This window comes from Tupaia chinensis, unplaced genomic scaffold (genome assembly GCF_000334495.1).
Source record: "Tupaia chinensis unplaced genomic scaffold, TupChi_1.0 Scaffold000409_1, whole genome shotgun sequence".
NCBI lineage: Eukaryota > Metazoa > Chordata > Mammalia > Scandentia > Tupaiidae > Tupaia > Tupaia belangeri.
The window spans coordinates 159,682-176,946 of NW_006159914.1; the positions used below are offsets into that span (position 1 = coordinate 159,682).

The 17,265-nt window shown below is 38.7% G+C and overlaps 2 protein-coding genes and 1 pseudogene across 2 annotated transcripts; 1 reads left to right on the forward strand and 2 right to left on the reverse strand.

Annotated features, from left to right (window-relative positions):
- Positions 1–1,595: 1,595 nt before the first annotated feature.
- Positions 1,596–2,567, reverse strand: LOC102488130 (olfactory receptor 7A17). Its single transcript, XM_006154475.1, has one exon. The coding sequence runs from the start codon at positions 2,565–2,567 to the stop codon at positions 1,596–1,598; it is 972 nt and encodes a 323-aa protein (XP_006154537.1).
- A 1,955-nt stretch (positions 2,568–4,522) lies between these two features.
- On the forward strand, positions 4,523–5,052 carry LOC102488555 (A-kinase anchor protein 7 pseudogene; annotated as a pseudogene).
- A 4,497-nt stretch (positions 5,053–9,549) lies between these two features.
- LOC102488966 (olfactory receptor 7C1-like) lies at positions 9,550–10,487 on the reverse strand. The gene is given in 2 exon segments (XM_014590143.1): positions 9,550–10,106; positions 10,109–10,487. Coding segments are annotated over 2 exon segments (936 nt in total).
- Positions 10,488–17,265: the final 6,778 nt, after the last annotated feature.

A 17,265-nucleotide genomic window follows, 5' to 3' on the forward strand; every position in this document is an offset into this window, starting at 1 on the left:
TGAGAATAAAACTTGGAACCAGAGATGGCATAAGTTACATCACTGCCCTCCCATGTAGTTGATGGTGGCTTGAGGCCCAGACCTGTTGACTTAATATTCATCCCAGGTACATGCATGCCCAAGATCCTGAGAAGACAATGGAGGAGCAGGAATTGCTCTGTGGCCCTCCTCCCTGGGAGGTGACTTCTCACTTTCTGTCTCTCTGTCTCTCTAGTGAGTGCATGTGCCCTGTAGAAAAAAAATAAAAACAATAAAAAAAGATGAGAATAAAAATCAAGACTCCCACTTGGCCAACTATGGTTCAAATCCTAAACCTGGTCATTTGAAAATCATTCTGGTTGTGTGTGTGTGTGTGCATGTCCAAGATCCCAGGAAGAGAATGGAGTAGAAGGGACTGTGGTGTGACTATTCACCTGGGGGATGATTTCACACTTTTTCTCTCATTGTCTCCATCTCTCTCTCTCTCTCTCTCTCTGGCAAGCACACACACCCTATGGCAAAAATCTCTAAAAAAAAAAATCCCAATGACAAGTTATAAACTAAAGTTGCTGGGCTAAATTTTACCTCTTTTATGAAGAACAGTTAAAGTGATCATACGCCGTAGAACAATGGACAGAACATTTGTTAATTGTGGTCTCACAAAAGTCTGTGCTCTATAGCAGAAACTGAAAGGTTGGAAGGTATAACAGCAGGAAGGGCAACTGCAGATACTAGAGACAGTAAGGGGAGTAATAGGCAGTGGTCAATAAAAGGAGGATAGGAGGGTAACAGGGAAATAAACAAGCAAATGATATGTTTAATTGACACAAAAATGAGAAGTTACTTGCTGACAATGTATATGGTTATGTCTTTGTCTGAAATGCATTGTATTCATGCTGGGTAAAAAACCATGTTGTACACTATATATAGTGATTAAATGTAAATAATGAATATATTAATAAATAAAACAAATTCAAAAGGAAAAATTGTGGTCTCCGATTTCTTATACTATTAAATTACGTATACACACACACACACACACACACACACACACACAAATAGATATAAAATCTTTTGAATTAATTTTGACATATGACAAGTGCACTAACCAGAGAGAGAGACATCACAACGAAGGGGGTGGCCATGCTGCAATCCCTTCTTCTCCACTCTCATCCCAGATTCTTGGCACCCATGCCTGAAGGCCCAGCATGATTTTCAAGTTCCCACTCCTGGGATTCAAACTGTGGTCAGCATGTGAAAGTCCAGTGCCGTAACAATTACACCACTTACTGACCCCTGAGTTATATTATTGACCACCACCAAGTTTAGTTATTTTGGTCCCATAAGAAAAGTATAGCATGTGGTATTTTAATAGAAGAGAGGAAAACATATTCAGTAGATGTAATTCGAGAGAAAATTATTTTAAATAAATTCATGTTGCTCAATGAAATTAATGGTAAAAAATCTAAATATCAGAGAGGAAAAGTGAGGTATTTATATTGTATAGAGAGGTTAAAATAAAAGTCATGGAAGTTCTGAAGATAATTGAATGGAAATGTTCTACTTCCAGAATCTGGACAGATTTTCACCATTATTGCCTTATGTTTTGAGCCCAGCTAACAAGCATGCTTCTTCAATAGCAGAGAAGTTGATCCTTTGACAGTTTTCCTCCACAGGAAACTTCTCAGAGCCCTCTTTACATCTTTATTCCTCAGGCTGTAGATGAAGGGGTTCAGCATGGGTGTGACCACAGTGTACATCACCGAGGCTGTTGCACTTGAGTGTGAGCTGTGGGTAGTAGCAGAACTAAGGTATACCCCTATACTTGTGCAATAAAATAAGGAGACGACTGAGAGATGAGAGACACAGGTGGAAAACGCTTTGTGTTTCCCCTGAGCTGATGAGATTGCACGTATGGAGGAAACTATCTTAGAGTAAGAGTAAAGGATCCCAGTGAAGGGACCACCAGCCAGCAGCACAGCTGCAAAATATAACACTATGTCATTAATAAAAGTGTCAGAGCAGGCAAGGTGGACCACCTGATTAATTTCACAGAAAAAGTGGGGAATTTCTACTGGTGTACAGAAGGACAGCCGCAAGGCTATTAAGCTATGTGATAGTGAATTCAGGACACTCATAATCCAGGACAACAGGGCCAGCAACACACAGAACCAGGGATTCATGATGATCGTGTAGTGCAGGGGGTGACAGATGGCCACATACCGGTCATATGCCATCACAGTCAGGAGAAAATCATCCAACCCTGTAAAGAACATGAAAAAGAACATCTGGGTGATGCAGCCTGCATAGTTGATGACCTTGCTCTGTGTCTGGATGTTCACCAGCATCTTCGGGATGGTCGTGGAGGTAAAACAGATATCCACAAAGGACAGGATGGAGAGGAAGAAGTACATGGGTGTGTTCAGGTGGGAGTCAGAGATTGTAGCCAGGATGATGAACAGGTTTCCAATCACTGTGAGCAAGTACATGGAGAGGAAAACCCCAAATATGAGGGGCTGTAATTTGGGTTCCTGTGAAAGTCCCAGAAGAAGAAATTCTGAAATTCTTGTATCATTCTCTGGTTCCATGAGATGGAAGTGACTATCAGGGAAAAAAAAATAATAATAACATGACTATTTTTCTCTCAAAATTGCTTACAGGGTTAGCTCACAGAATTCACAGAAATTACTTGGGACCAGCAGATGGTGTAATGATTATGTTGCTGGACTCCCACATAGTCGATTGTGGTTCGAGTCCAAGACTTGGTGATTTAGAGCTCATGGAGGGTACATGTACATGTGTCCTCAAAATCCTGAGAGAAGAATGGATGAGAAGGGATTTCTGTGTTGCCATCCCCTCTATGGGGTGATTTCTCACTTTCTGTCTTGGTATCTCTCTGTCTCTGGTGAGCACACATACCCTATAGCAAAACTCTCTTTAAAATTTACTCACATAGTTGAAATGCTACAATTTATGTTTTTCACTTAAGAAATTAATCTTTATATTTTTTCATTGCCAGGATGCACATACATGCTAAAGTGAAACTAGGGAAGGGTCAGTATTCACCCCTAAATGGGTCATGGTCATGCAACAATTTCTTCTCCTCTGCCTCTCTGTTCTGCATGATTTTCAGCAAGCGTGCACACACACAAAGTGTTTTTCAAGCAGATATGACCAGGATTTGAACCATGGCCAACCATGTGAGATCCAGCTTCTTGAATCATTAGGCTGCAGGGTTGACCCATTCTCTTTATTCTGTGTAAGCTTCTTCTTCCCTTTAGCACAACCCACCCTTTCATGCTATATCTGATTGAGAATTTCTATCCTACTCTCAACCTTTCTCCAAATTAGCACATGCATTTGAGTAATATAAACTGAAAGCCCACCAAATTCCATGTACTATCTGGGTAATTAATATAAGATGATAATAAATTCAAATATTTAACACTTATTGGTGATTAGTATAAACTGATAAATGATCATGTGACACATCACATAGTAACAAGTGCTTTCAAGACAATAGAATTATGTAGAAGTGAGAGAGTGGATGGGGTACTATTAACTGGCAGATAAGATGACGTGTGAACAGAGATTTCAGGGAAGAGAGGAAAGGAGCTGCCAGGATATCTGGGGAAGTGGATATCTTGTAGAGTAAATTTTAAAAAGGGGGAATAATGAGATGGGTAGGAGATGTTGAGGAATGAGGGGACCTTCTAATGCTGAAATGTGAGGACACAGAGTTCTTCAGTCATGTGCTGCCTCACCCTCTGTGAATGCCACCCTCTAAGAATATAGGCACAGCAACCAGATTGCAGTAGGCAAGATTCTATGGACATGTGAACTTGGAGCCACATGGTGGTATGACCAGTTTGTGCTGTGTATTTATGGAAATATTTAAAAGGAGAAAATAATGGGGAATACATACCCAAGTAAATAGAATGGATTCAAAACAATTGTATTCAATAAAATGAAATGAGAATATAAAATAAAGTATTTTTTAAAATGTAAAACAATAACTTAATCACACCAATGCAGGTCCTACTTTCAGGTTAGTAGAAAAGACCTGCATATAAAAATAGTAAAATATATATTTTTTTAAGAAGAGGTAGTAGAAAAAGTTTCAACAGTGTCTACTGTTAATTTTTTTTTACTGTATGAACAAATGGATTCAAATATGCTTATGAAAACATGTACTTGCTTTTAGATGAACACAAAAGAATGTGTTTTACAAGATGGTAGAAAATGATTGTAAAGTTAAAAAAAATAGATTTAATTGCAAAACACATGTGGTAGTAATGAGAAAAACAAGGTAAAATTAGTTGACAAATGTTACAAAAGAATTACTACTGCTCCACCTTCTCCTGGGTCCCGCCCCTGCCCCTAGGTGCACGGAGCCGCTGCTGCAGCCCGCTGTGACGTGCTTCCTGCTGGCGCCATGACCATGAAGCACCCGGGAGCAGGAGGGATAAATTCCAGCGAGTGTGAAAATGAATGAAGGGAAGAGATGATGATGGAGGAATTTGAAGCTAACACTATGGTAGAAATGCAATTGGCTACAATAGATATTAAAGACGATTGTGACATTACTGATATGTCTCAAATCAATTCCAAGAGAAATAAAGAAAACCAATGTATCAAGAGTGATCAAATAAAGAAGAAAAAAAAAAGCACAAAGATGATCAACCCAACTATTTCCTATCCATTCCAATCACCAACAAAGAGATTACAAGAGAAATTAAGATCCTGCAGCATGCAATAATAGAACAAGATAAGTGACTGGCCAAAGAAATGGTTGGTGATGGTTCTTTCCATGTTACCCTGCTAGTGATGCAGTTATTAAATGAAGATGAAGTAAACATTGGTATTGATGCTCTTTTGGAATTAAAACCATTCATAGAAGAAATTCTCCAAGGAGATAATTTGACTTTGCCCTTTGAAGGGATTGGCACTTTTGGAAATCAGGTTGGATTTGTGAAGCTGGCAGAAGGAGATCACATAAATCCACTTTTGGAGATAGCAGGTAAAACAGCAACACATTTGTATGAAATCTCATTTTCTGAAGAAGCAATATAAAATTGTTTGTCCTAGAGACTTGATATCCTTTAACTTCTGGGAGCCAGTGTAACCTCACTTTATAGTGAGTTGTAAGTGGCCTTGGTACTTACTTGTGTAAATAAATGGTTAAATAAAGGACCTGAAAAATTATCTTAAAAAGAAAAAGAATTACTACTAATGATTCAGAATATGTTCTTAAGTCTAAAAAGCAATGAGGGTGCCAGTAGGTAGTGTGGAGGTTAAGGCACTGGATCCCACATGATTCAAGTACCAGACATGGGGCTTGAAAAAAATCACACCAAGTACATGTGTGTTATGTCTAAAATCCTGAGAGGAGAATGGAGGATGGGGATTTCAGCATGGCCATCTCTTCTGGGAGGTGATTTCTCACTCTCACACACAACTCTCTCTCTTTGGCAAGCTCATGTGCCCTAAAACAAAAACAAAAATAACAAAAAAGAACAATGATAAATTGAGAAATATGGGTATACAAAATGACTGACTGATAGATGTGACTACACAAAATTTAAAATTTATCACATAGCACCACACATTATATTATCTATCATCTATTTATCATAACTAAATAAAACATTGCAAAAAAATTCTTAGAAAGAATAAAACCAAATGACCCTCAATATGTAAAAGAACTTGAAAAGACAATTCCCAGTAAATAAAAAAGGCTAACAAACTCCAAAATGTTTTCAGTCTCAGCAGTAATGAAATAATTTATATATTAAGTTCTTTAATTTTCCCCAGTGTCCTATCAAATAAAACTGATTTTTTCTTGTGACTACCCAACTTGAGAGAAGATACTGTAAAATATATGGTTCATGAGCTGCTGTTGCAAAGTAATATCTGTAAGCCTTCCATTAGTTTGAATACAGAAACATGCCCCAAATACATCCCATCTTAAAAAGTAAATAGGATAGCCCACACTTCAGTGCACATTCTTCTAAATATAATACTTGATTTTCCTATCCACTTATTGCAAATCCCCATGGAAATGTCTTAACTTTATTGAAGCCCCTTTACCCCTCTTGTTCCTTCTTTGGCCTTCTCCAATTGGATTTTTGTTCCCATCATTTAATTCTCACCTGCATTGCCAAGTCCAACAGACTTTTAAAAAACATATTAAATAAATTAACTACAAATTAATTAGTCAAGCATTCAAGCAAGCATGGTGATCTTGTGGATCTGGGCTACATTGGTTTGGGCTCTCAGTGACCTCAGGTGAACATTCTCAGCCTCTGTTCTCTATGAACTCTTCCTGTAGTACCTGCTAGGCTCTCAAACTCACCTGCCTGGGGTTGCTGAGAAGGCGGTGTCCATGTGATTTTCTTCCTGGATGGATGACCATGGAGACTATAACTCTGTTCTCAGACAAGACAGCAGGAAAGAATGAAGCATTTTTTTTCACAGCTAGGTGTAGAACTACAGAAGAGAAGTCAACCATGTCCTGTCCTACACAAGGACAATAACAGGAGGTATTTACAACTCCTGATATCTGCTCATTTGCCACCTTTCTCTCCTGTGACTCCAGCTCCTGGGCACGTGATATCCCTTGTGGGACACTGACCTGGGCAGAAAGAAATATTTTCCTGATCACTCTCTTTTCCCAAAAGATCAAGTTAGAAATCAGGTGAACACTGTCATTAGTATTTCTCCTTGAACTCACCTTCCTCCAGAGGTCTAACCTCCTTAGCACTTTTGCCCAATTCCAAGTTAAACTGTATTTCAAAGTCTGAGATATCTGACTAGGCCCCTTGGAATTATAAAACATTGAATTGTAGTGAGGACACAGTATTTGATCTCTTTGGAAAGTGCTCTTTTTTCCTCATCAAGGGATGAAACTGTTTTATGCTATGAAACCTTAGACAGCTACCACAATCCTTAGCTTCAGGTGCTTTTGATAAAACACATATAAATTTCAAACTTGATGGGACCAGCAGGCTGTATAATGGTTATGTCACTGGACTCCCATGTGGTCAACCATGGTTCGAGTCCTGGACCCAGCAGCTTAAAATTCATGCCAGGTGCTTATGCCTGTGTGCCCAAGGTCCCAAGAGGAGAATAGAAAGAAGGGATTGTGGCATGACCATCCCCCCTGTGAGGTGATTTCTCACTTTCTGTCTCTCTGTCTCTCTGAGTTCCCTATGGTAAATAACCTCTCAAAAAAAAAAAAAAAGAAATTTCAAACTTGTAACACAAGTTAAGAATTGTAATTTACAGGGCCAGCAGTTGCCATAATGGTTAAGGCACTGAACTCCCATATGTCCAACCACAGTTCAAGTCTCAGACCTGGTTGCTTGAAAATCACACCAGATATGTGTGGATGTTTGTATGTATGTCCAAAATGTCAAGGGGAGAATGGAGGGGAAATAAACCCCCTTGGGTTTATTTCTCTCTCTCTCTCTCTCTCTCTATCTCCATCTCTATCTCTCTGTAGAGCACAGATCCCTATGGCAAAAGCTGGGAGGGGGAACCTACTTCCATTTATATCTTAATTTATAAAACTTTTTATTATCATAAGAAATTTATTTAGATCTCATAACCAACATATAGAAAGTTTTTTTTTTCCTCTTTTGAACCAATCTGTCTTTTAGTCAAAGAATCAAATCCATTAATATTCCACATTATTATCAATATGTTTGGGCTTAGCCTTGTCATTTAGTTCCTCTGCCCCCTTTTTTCCAGAGTTGTTTTGTGTTCTGTTGCTTCTGTTTATCTATTTTAGTTCTATTATATATTTTGGCTTTCCAAGTGTAGTGTTCCCTTAACTATTTCCTAAAGAACTGACCTACATTTGGTGAATTCTTTTAGCTTTTGTTCATCTGGGAATGTTTTTTTTTCCCTCCTTCTCATATAAAGAATAGTTCTGCTGGGTATAGTAATCTTGGCTGAGGGCATTTTTCTTTAGATCTATTTATGTACCATGGGCTGAAATTTGAATATTACATGGATTGTATCATTTAATTTTTACATGTTCATGCATGAACATTCCATGAGATTATACTATTAGAATGAAGGAGCATGGCCGTCATCCCTGTGGAGTGATTTCTCCCATTCTATCTCTCTGTGTCTCTCTGTCTCTCCAGCAAGCACACACACTCTATAGCAAAAAATCTCTCTAAAGAAGAAGAAATATGGGTGGAACACAAACAACATCTAATATATACAGAATAGGTGGTTTGTACCCTTAGATTGTTGTTGGGTAACAAAGGTACCCAACCTTTGAATTTAGTGGTGTGGGATGAGCACATTGGGGTGGTGTGAGTATATTGGTATGAGATTAGCACACAGGAATGGTATGAGTATATTGGTGTGGGATGAGCATATTAGCATAGGATGAGCACATTCACGTGGGATGAGCACACTTGTGTAGAATTGAGCACATTGACATGGAATGACCACATTGAGATGAGATGAGCTTGTTGAGGTGAGATGACCACATTGAGGTGTTGTGAGTGTATTGGTGTGGGATGAGCATATTGGTGAAGAATGAGCACATTGGGGTGATGTGAGTATATTGGTGTGGGATGAGCACATTTGTGTGGGATGAGCACATTGGTGTAGAATGAGCATATTGGAGTGGTATGAATATTTTGGTGTGGGATGAGAAAATTTGTGTGGGATGAGCTTGGTGTAGGATGAGCACATGTGTAGGATGAGCACATTGGGGTGGTGTGAGTATATTGGTGTGGAATAAATGCATTGGAGTGGTGTTAGCATATTGCTTCAGGATGAGCACATTGGGATGGTATGAGTATATTGGTGTGGGATGAACACATAGGAGTGATGTGAGTATACTGATGCAGAATGAGCATATTGGTGAGGGCTGAACACATCGGTGTGGGATGAGAACATTGGGGTGGTTTGAGTATATTGGGGTGAGATGAGCACATTGGTGTGGGATGAGCACAATGGATGAAATGAGAACCTAATAGTCAATATGAACATATCAGATGTCTATTAATAAGTTAGAAAAGGTGCAATAAGATAGACAAAATGATGCTGGCTGGTAGTCAAAAAGGTGACAGAGAAAGTCAATTAGTGAATAGACCTTCTGATATAGAAGATGGAAAATTAAGATGTTTAATGGAAAGGTAGGAAGCCATCCTTCATAAAAGAATATTTGCTAATTGCACATAAATATTATAAATGAGACCTCAATGTTCACACTATTGAATGTTCAGTTCCATTGCTTTGTGTGTGTGTGTGTGAGGGGGGGCATTTTTGCTATAGGGCATGTGCACTCACCAGAGAGACACACAGAGAGAAATTGAGAAATTATCCCTTAGGGGTATGGTCACCCCACAATCTTTTCTCCTCTATTCTTATCTTAGGAGGTTGGGCACATACACACACATGCCCAGGATGAGTTTCAAGACTCTGGATCTGTGACTCAAACCATAGTTGACCCCATGGGAGTCCAGTACCTTAACCACTGAACCACCTGCTGGCCCCTCTATTGCCTTTGATCACACCTGTCCAGGAACAGAGTTCTTGCAGCCATCACTGGGAGGGTGAAATGCAGCAGAGAAGCCTTCTCAGAGCCCTCTTCATGTCCCTGTTCCTTAGGCTATAAATGAAGGGGTTCAACATGGGAGTGACCACAGTGTATAGGACTGAGGCCAATGTCCCTGTCTTGGAGCCATGTGTCCATGTGGAGCTGAGATAAACCCCCAGACAGGTTCCATAGAACAAGGACACCATTGAAAGGTGAGATCCACAGGTGGAAAACACTTTATACTTCCCTCCTGTTGTTGAGATCTTTAAGACAGTAGAAACAATTTGATAATAAGAGAAAAGGATTCCAGCAAGAGGAAAAAAACCCATGATGCCTGTCACAATATATAATACAATGTTATTGATGGAGGTGTCAGAGCTGGCAAGCTTGAGGATCTCAGGGAGTTCACAGAAATAGTGTGGGATTTCAACAACTGAACAGAAAGAGAGTTTCAATGTGGTTAAACTCTCAGGAAGGGCTCCCAGTGTGCTGACCAGCCAGGTCAAAAGAAGTAACTGGACACAGAGCTGGGGATTCATGATGACTGTGTAGTGTAGGGGTCACAGATGGCCACGAATCGGTCATAGGCCATCACAGTCAGAAGTAAATTGTCCAAAAGTCCAAAAACTGTGAAAAAATACATTTGAGTGATGCAGTCTCCATAGGTGATGACCTTACTCTGTGTCTGGATGTTCACCAGCATCTTTGGGATGGTGGTGGAAGTGAAACAGATGGTGGAAAAGGACAGGCTAGAGAGGAAGAAGTACATGGGGGTGTGCAGGTGGGAGTCTAAGATGATGGCCAGGATGATGAGTAGGTTTCCAAAGACGGTCATCAGGTATAAAGTCAGAAACAGCACAAAGAGAATAGACTGATTCTCTGGCTTCTCAGAAAGTCCCAGGAGGAGAAATATTGGAAGCCCTGTGTGGTTTTCTTGTTCCATGAAAAGGAACTATCTGATAGACAAAGGCAGAAACATGATACAATTAATCCACAATGTGATCTGCTTTAGCTTGAACTCAATATGGCAATGATATGTCACATTTGTTTAATGGTCTTGTCTCTTATTTCTGTGAATTTGGGGTTTCTTTTTTTAAAGAGTATTTCCTTTATTTATTTATTTTACTTTTTAGAGATATTTGTGCTATAGGGTGCCTGTGCTCACTGGAGAGACAGAGATTGACACAGAGACATAAAGTGAGAATTCACCCCAGGGAGGATGGCCACAGTGCAATCTCTTCCTATCCATTCTTTCCTGGAGATCTTGGGCATGCACACACATGTACCCAGTGTGAGTTTTAAGTTGCCCAATCTGGGAATTGAACTGCAATCCACTGTGTGGGAACCCAGCAATGTAAACATTTTGTCCTTTGCTGGTCCTGAATTTGGGGTTTCTAAATGTTGCTACCTTCTCCTGTGTTGTAACCAATTGATGGAAAACCTAGACACAAAACTTAATATGTTTTTTAAAGTCTTTTTCCCTATGACCCATGTGCTCACTGGAGAGAGAGCATAAGTGAGAGATCATGCCCCCACACCTGGGGTGGTGACCATGCTGCAATCTCTTCTTCTCTATTGTCCTCCCAGGTTGGGGCACATGTATACACATCCCCAGATTTTATTTTTTTATTTTTTTGAGAGAGTTGTTTGCTATAGGTTGTGTGTACTCACCAGAGAGACAGAGAGATATAAAGTGAGAAATCACTCCACAAGGGAAATGGCCAAAACAAAATCCTTTCTTCTCCATTCTCATCCTGGGATTTTGGGCATGCACACTCATGCATTCACATCTGGCATAAGTTTTGAGCCACTGGTCCAGGAATTGAACCACAGTTAGCCACATGGGAGTCCGGCACCTTAATCACTACGCCTCCTCCTGGTTCCCATAATTTAGCAACTGAAGTAGACTTTATACGTTCAACTGCCCTAAGATCTAGTCAGTCAGTCTTTGTTATCTCAGTTATCTTTTGAATTACATTTGTATTTTACTTTTAAATGCCTTTATTATAATAATGATCCCGTTAATAATAATGTCTAAACTTATGAATCAATATATAATTTTCATAAGTGATGAGAATGCCATGTTTTCTGTATAGTTGAATAATTTTTTTGGGGGGAGAGGTTTTTGCTATAGGGAGCATGCACTCACCAGACAGACAGAGAGAGACAGAGAGGTAGAAAGCGAGAAATCACCCCCCAGGGGGGATGGCCACACTGCAATCCCTTCTCCTCCATTCTCTTCTCGGGATCTTGGGCACACATGCACATGCGCCCGGCATGAGTTTTAAGCCACCGGGTCTGGGAGGCGAACTGTGGCTGACTACATGGGAGTCCAGCGACATAGCCATTATACTAACTGCCAGTCCCATATTTGAATAATTTTTAATTAAAAGGTATAGTGGACCAGTCATCAAAGAAAAAGTTACGTCAAAAAACAAATTTCTCATGAACAAGATGCCAAACTAATAATTTTGAAATCTCACTTACATGCAATGTCTAAAAAATATTGGGGCCACATTCAGATAAATATCAGACATAAAAATGTAAAGTTCTGTGTTGAAGATAAAGTATGCGGTAATATCTTTGCTTTTATTTTCATGTACTGCATGTAAACTTTGAAAAACCATATTGTATGTGGTAAATATGTACAATTAAAAGTGAACAAGAGGGACGGCAGGTGGCATGGTGTTTAAGTTGCCAGACTCCCAAATGGCCAACCACATTTTGAATCCAGGACCAGTGTCTAAAAATCATGCCCGGGCATGTGTGCATGGGTGCCCCAAATCCCAGAAGGGGAATAGAGGAGAAGGAAGTGCAGCATGGCCATCCTCCCGGAAGGTGATTTTTCACTTTCTCTCCTTCTGTCTTTCTATGTCTTTCTCCAGGGAGCACATACATCCTATGACAGAAACCTGAAAAAAAAAAAAAAAAAAAGAAGAAAGAAAAAAGGGAATAAGAAATCATAAAATGAAACTAGCCAACAATTAAAAAAAACTATAAATAGGGGCCAGCAGGTGGCATGTTGGTTAAGGTACTGGACTTCCAAATGGCCAACTGCAGTCTAAGTCCCAGACCCAGTGGCTTGCTTTCTCACTTCCTCTCTCTCTCTCTCTCTCTCTCTGGTGAGTGCATATGCCCTTTAACAAATTAAAACATAACAATAATAAATTGAATTAAATAAATAAAAATATTTAAAAAAAAAAAACCTATAGATATCCAGTGAATTTTATGAATGTATTTTAACCCTGATACCAAAAGACAAAAGCCTGCTACAATCACAGTATTAAAATAAAAGTTATGACTCTCAATAATTAGCTTAAATGGAAAAACTTGAACTATGTAGGTATAAAATATATTCAACAATTGGTCAAGCATACTAAGTACATGATCAGGAAGCATTCAATGCAAGAAAGTAATGAGTATTTCATATTGATTATTTATTATTGTATAGCATATGAATTTTAAAAATCTACATATAATAGGATCATCTTAATAGATGCAAAAGATAATGTGTGAAAATAGTTCTGAGAAAACTATGACTAGATTTTTATATATTTTGTATTTACATTTAATCATTGTCTTTTTAGAATTTTATTTACTTACTTCTTTTTCATTTGCTATAAGGTACATGCAGTCACCAGAGAGAGACAGAGTGACAGAAAGAGGAAAAGTGAGAAAGCCGTCTACCAGGTCTGGGACTCAAACTGCAGTCAGTCATATTGGAGTCTAGAGCCTTAACCACCTTGCCACCTGCTGGTTCCAATCATTGTATGTCTCTTCAGCATACATTGTGTGTTCTTAAAGCACAAATGCATTGCATGTAAAGCAAGCCAAAGATACCATCATACACAATAACTTTCTACTCTTGTGTCTGTTTAATGTTTTTTTTTCTTTCCTGAGCTCCTCCCTCCCACCATGCGCTGCTTCCTATACAGTCTCTGGTGTTTACACCTGCTGTCTCTGCTATTATGTTTTCCACAAACCAAACTATGGAAGAAGAATCTCGCTTAAGTATGATAAAATAGCTTCTCTAATCATCATCTAATCTTAACCTTGATGCGAAATTATTTGAGAAAAAGCTTATAAAGATAGAAGACAAATATACCTTCCCCCTGCCACTGCCCAGTGCTGTTCTGAAATTTCAAACCAATTAGGCTAAAGAAGAAAAAGCGGTTTCACATCTTGAATGAAAGTAAATCACATTTTCAGGTGACAAAATTGGCCCACTAAATCCAAACAAAAAGCTATTACAACTGGAAAATCACTTTGGTAAATTGTAAAACAAAAAAAAATCCAATGAGTACACATAATCATTTTCTCTCTTATTTCTAGTAATCAACATATACATCATAGGGGAAAATATCCTTTTCAAAATAGCACAAAAATGTAACATACACAGACCAGGCTCTGCTCATTGAAGGTGATCAGAAAATCACATGACTAGTAACTTGTACTTATTAATACTTACCAGGTCCGGGAATTGTGCTAATCTCTTCTGCTGAGTGGCCACACTGCATCTCCCTAGAAGCAGATGAGAAGAGAGCACTTATCATTCACACACATCACAGAGCCTGCTGAAGGAGGTTTGTAAACGCCTGTCGATTGTGTGAGTTGTTTTTTTTTTTCTTTCCTGAGCTCCTCCCTCCCTGGGTGTCTGGCTACACAAAAGCTAGTGAGGTAAGAAGGAGATCCGGACACTTGGTAAGAGGTTTGCAGAAGCCCAACATCACCTGGGAGATGACTAGGAAAGAGACAGTTCCTGGTGAAAAGGAGAGAACTGTGGACATGATGTCAGAAGGAGCAGAGAGTGAGATGGGTGAGACAAGAGGCTGCACTAAAACCTGAGCCTTTGGTGCCAAAAGGTTAAATGGTTAAGTGATTAAGGTATAAGATTCCCACGTGGCAAACTACAGTTTGAGTCCCAGAACCAGCAGCTTGAAACTTATGCCAGGTGTGTGTGTGTGTGTGTGTGTGTGTGTGTGTGTGTGTGTGCGCCCAAAAACCCAAGAAGAAGATGGAGGAGAAGGGACTGAGGCATGACCATCCCCTCTGGGGAGTGACTTCTCACTTTCTGTCTCTCTGGCATGTACACACCCTATAGCCAAATATTGCTCAAAACAAAACAACATCAAAAACCTCTGAGGTTTCCTTTTAGGATAGGCTCTTCAACTTTATTGAAATATTTTTAAAATAAAGTTTAATAACATTTAACAGACACAAGCATGGAAAATTACCTGTGGAGAATGATGTATATGGTAATAGCTCTGACTTCATTGACATGCACTGAATGTATGCTTTCAACAACCAATTTTTTTGTGATAGAGGTGTAAAATGATTAAATATAAATAAGAAATTATACAATAAATAATATTAGGTTGTCAGAAAAGTCATGACATATTTTCTATGTAAAAATGTGCCATGACTTTTCTGACAACTTTATATAATAAACGTTATTGACTGATTATATTTATTTATTGCATGATTTCTTTTTGACATGTAATCATTTTATATCTCTTTAGTGTGCAATATGGTTTGATCAATCAATAAAGTTTATTTACTTGTTTATTTTCCTTAAGTGAAGAGAGGCCGAGAAAGCAAGAGAAAGAAAAAGAAATGGCATGCCCTATAGGATCCTGACACCATGAGGAGAGGGAATGATCTTGGTCTCAGCCACCTCCAGACCTTGTGCGTGTGTGTGCCTGTTACACTCAGGGAGGTCTTTGGATTTGAACCAGTAACCTTCCCACATAGGACTACCTCTCAGTGCATCAAGTGTTACTTCCTGCCCACTTTTCAGCCTCTGACTTCTTTTTTTAAAAACTTTTTTAAAATCAACAGATACTTTTCCATTTTTGTGTCTCTTAAGTGTTTTGTTTCTTTCTTTTTCCCTTTGATTCCCTTCCTCGCACCCTCATCCTCCTCCCATACTGTCTCTAGTATCCACAGTTGTTCTCCATTACTTTTACCTTCCAATTTTTCAGTTTTTTGTCATAGAGTGCAGACATTCAGTATATATTGAGTGGAGACATGCAATGCCTCTCTTGTCTGGCTTGCTTCACCTAGCATTAAATCTTCCATATTCATCCACTTTCAAATGTGATTTCTTCTTTAAATTTATTTTATACATTCTATCAGTGTTCATCACCACAGCTTGTAAAATGAATTTTCTCAGCATGAATACACTGCACACCAGTCCAGTCAAAGCTACCATACACATTTTCATCAATAGACAATCCTCCATTTCTGTGTCCCTTAATGTCTTCCCTATCTATTTTTTTCCTTTTTAAATATGTAGACTTTCTCCATTTCCTTACCCCCAGGCTATACGTATTTAATTTCTCAAGAACTTACTGTGTTCTTCTGCTTGCTCATATAGGTGTGGTCACCTAGAAGACATGTTTTATGAATCTTGTCTTCCCAGGAGGATGAATAGTAAGGGCAGTGGCTGTGTCCTCAACATCTGGGAGATGGTGTCTAGCATTGATCCTTGTACCATGGTGATGTTCTGGAAGACACAAGAGAGTTTCTTGCTTTCCTTGAATTGGCGAACTGATGTGAGGGAGGAGATGTAGTGTTTACTGATGTCCAAAGCCTGAAACCTCATTGCTTCTCATTAAATAAAAAGTGTCTAATTTTGTTATCTCTAGGCATATAAGGAATAGGAATCTAGGGACCATAATCGAAATAGAAAATTTTCTGTAGATCTTGTTCTCTTGGGAGTATTTCTGATGTTAGAAGAAGGTGTCCCTTCCCACTGGGGCCATTAAACATTTATTTATTATGAACTGAAAATAGAACTGCTATATGTGATCCATCAAATCCACTTCAAGGCATATAACAAAGGACAGGAAACCAGTATATATGCACAGTAGCCAAGATATGGAATCAGTCTAAGTGTTCATCAGCAGATGAATGGATTAAAAAAATGAAACATTATGCAGCCAATAAAAAGTAAAATCATTTTATTCAAGGCAACATGAATGAGCTTAGAGAACATTATTTAAGTGATATAAGCCAGGCACATAAATATAAATAACCTCACTGTTCTCACTTTTTCTTTTCTCTTTTCTTTCTTTCTTTCTTTCTTTCTCTTTCTTTCTTTCTTTCTTTCTTTCTTTCTTTCTTTCTTTCTTTCTTTCTTTCTTTCTTTCTTTCTTTCTCTTTCTTTCTTTCTTCTCCTCTTTCTTTCCTTCCTTCCTTCCTTCCTTCCTTCCTTCCTTCCTTCCTTCCTTCCTTCCTTCCTTCCTTCCTTCCTTCCTTCTTTTTTCTTCCTTCATTTCTTCCTTCCTTCTTTTTTCTTCCTTCATTTCTTCCTTCCTTCTTTTTTCTTCCTTCATTTCTTCCTTCCTTCTTTTTTCTTCCTTCATTTCTTCCTTCCTTCTTTTTTCTTCCTTCATTTCTTCCTTCCTTCTTTTTTCTTCCTTCATTTCTTCCTTCCTTCTTTTTTCTTCCTTCATTTCTTCCTTCCTTCTTTCTCCTTCCTTCTTTCTTTCTTTCTTTCTTTCTTTCTTTCTTTCTTTCTTTCTTTCTTTCTTTCTTTCTTTTTCTTTCTTTCTTCTCCTCTTTCTTTCCTTCCTTCCTTCCTTCCTTCCTTCCTTCCTTCCTTCCTTCCTTTTCTCTATTTCTTCTTTCTTTTTCTGTTTCTTTCTTTCTCTCTCTTTTTTCTCTTTTTCTTTTTCTTTAGTGTCTTTTTTTTTCCATAGAGTGAAGAGACAGAGAGA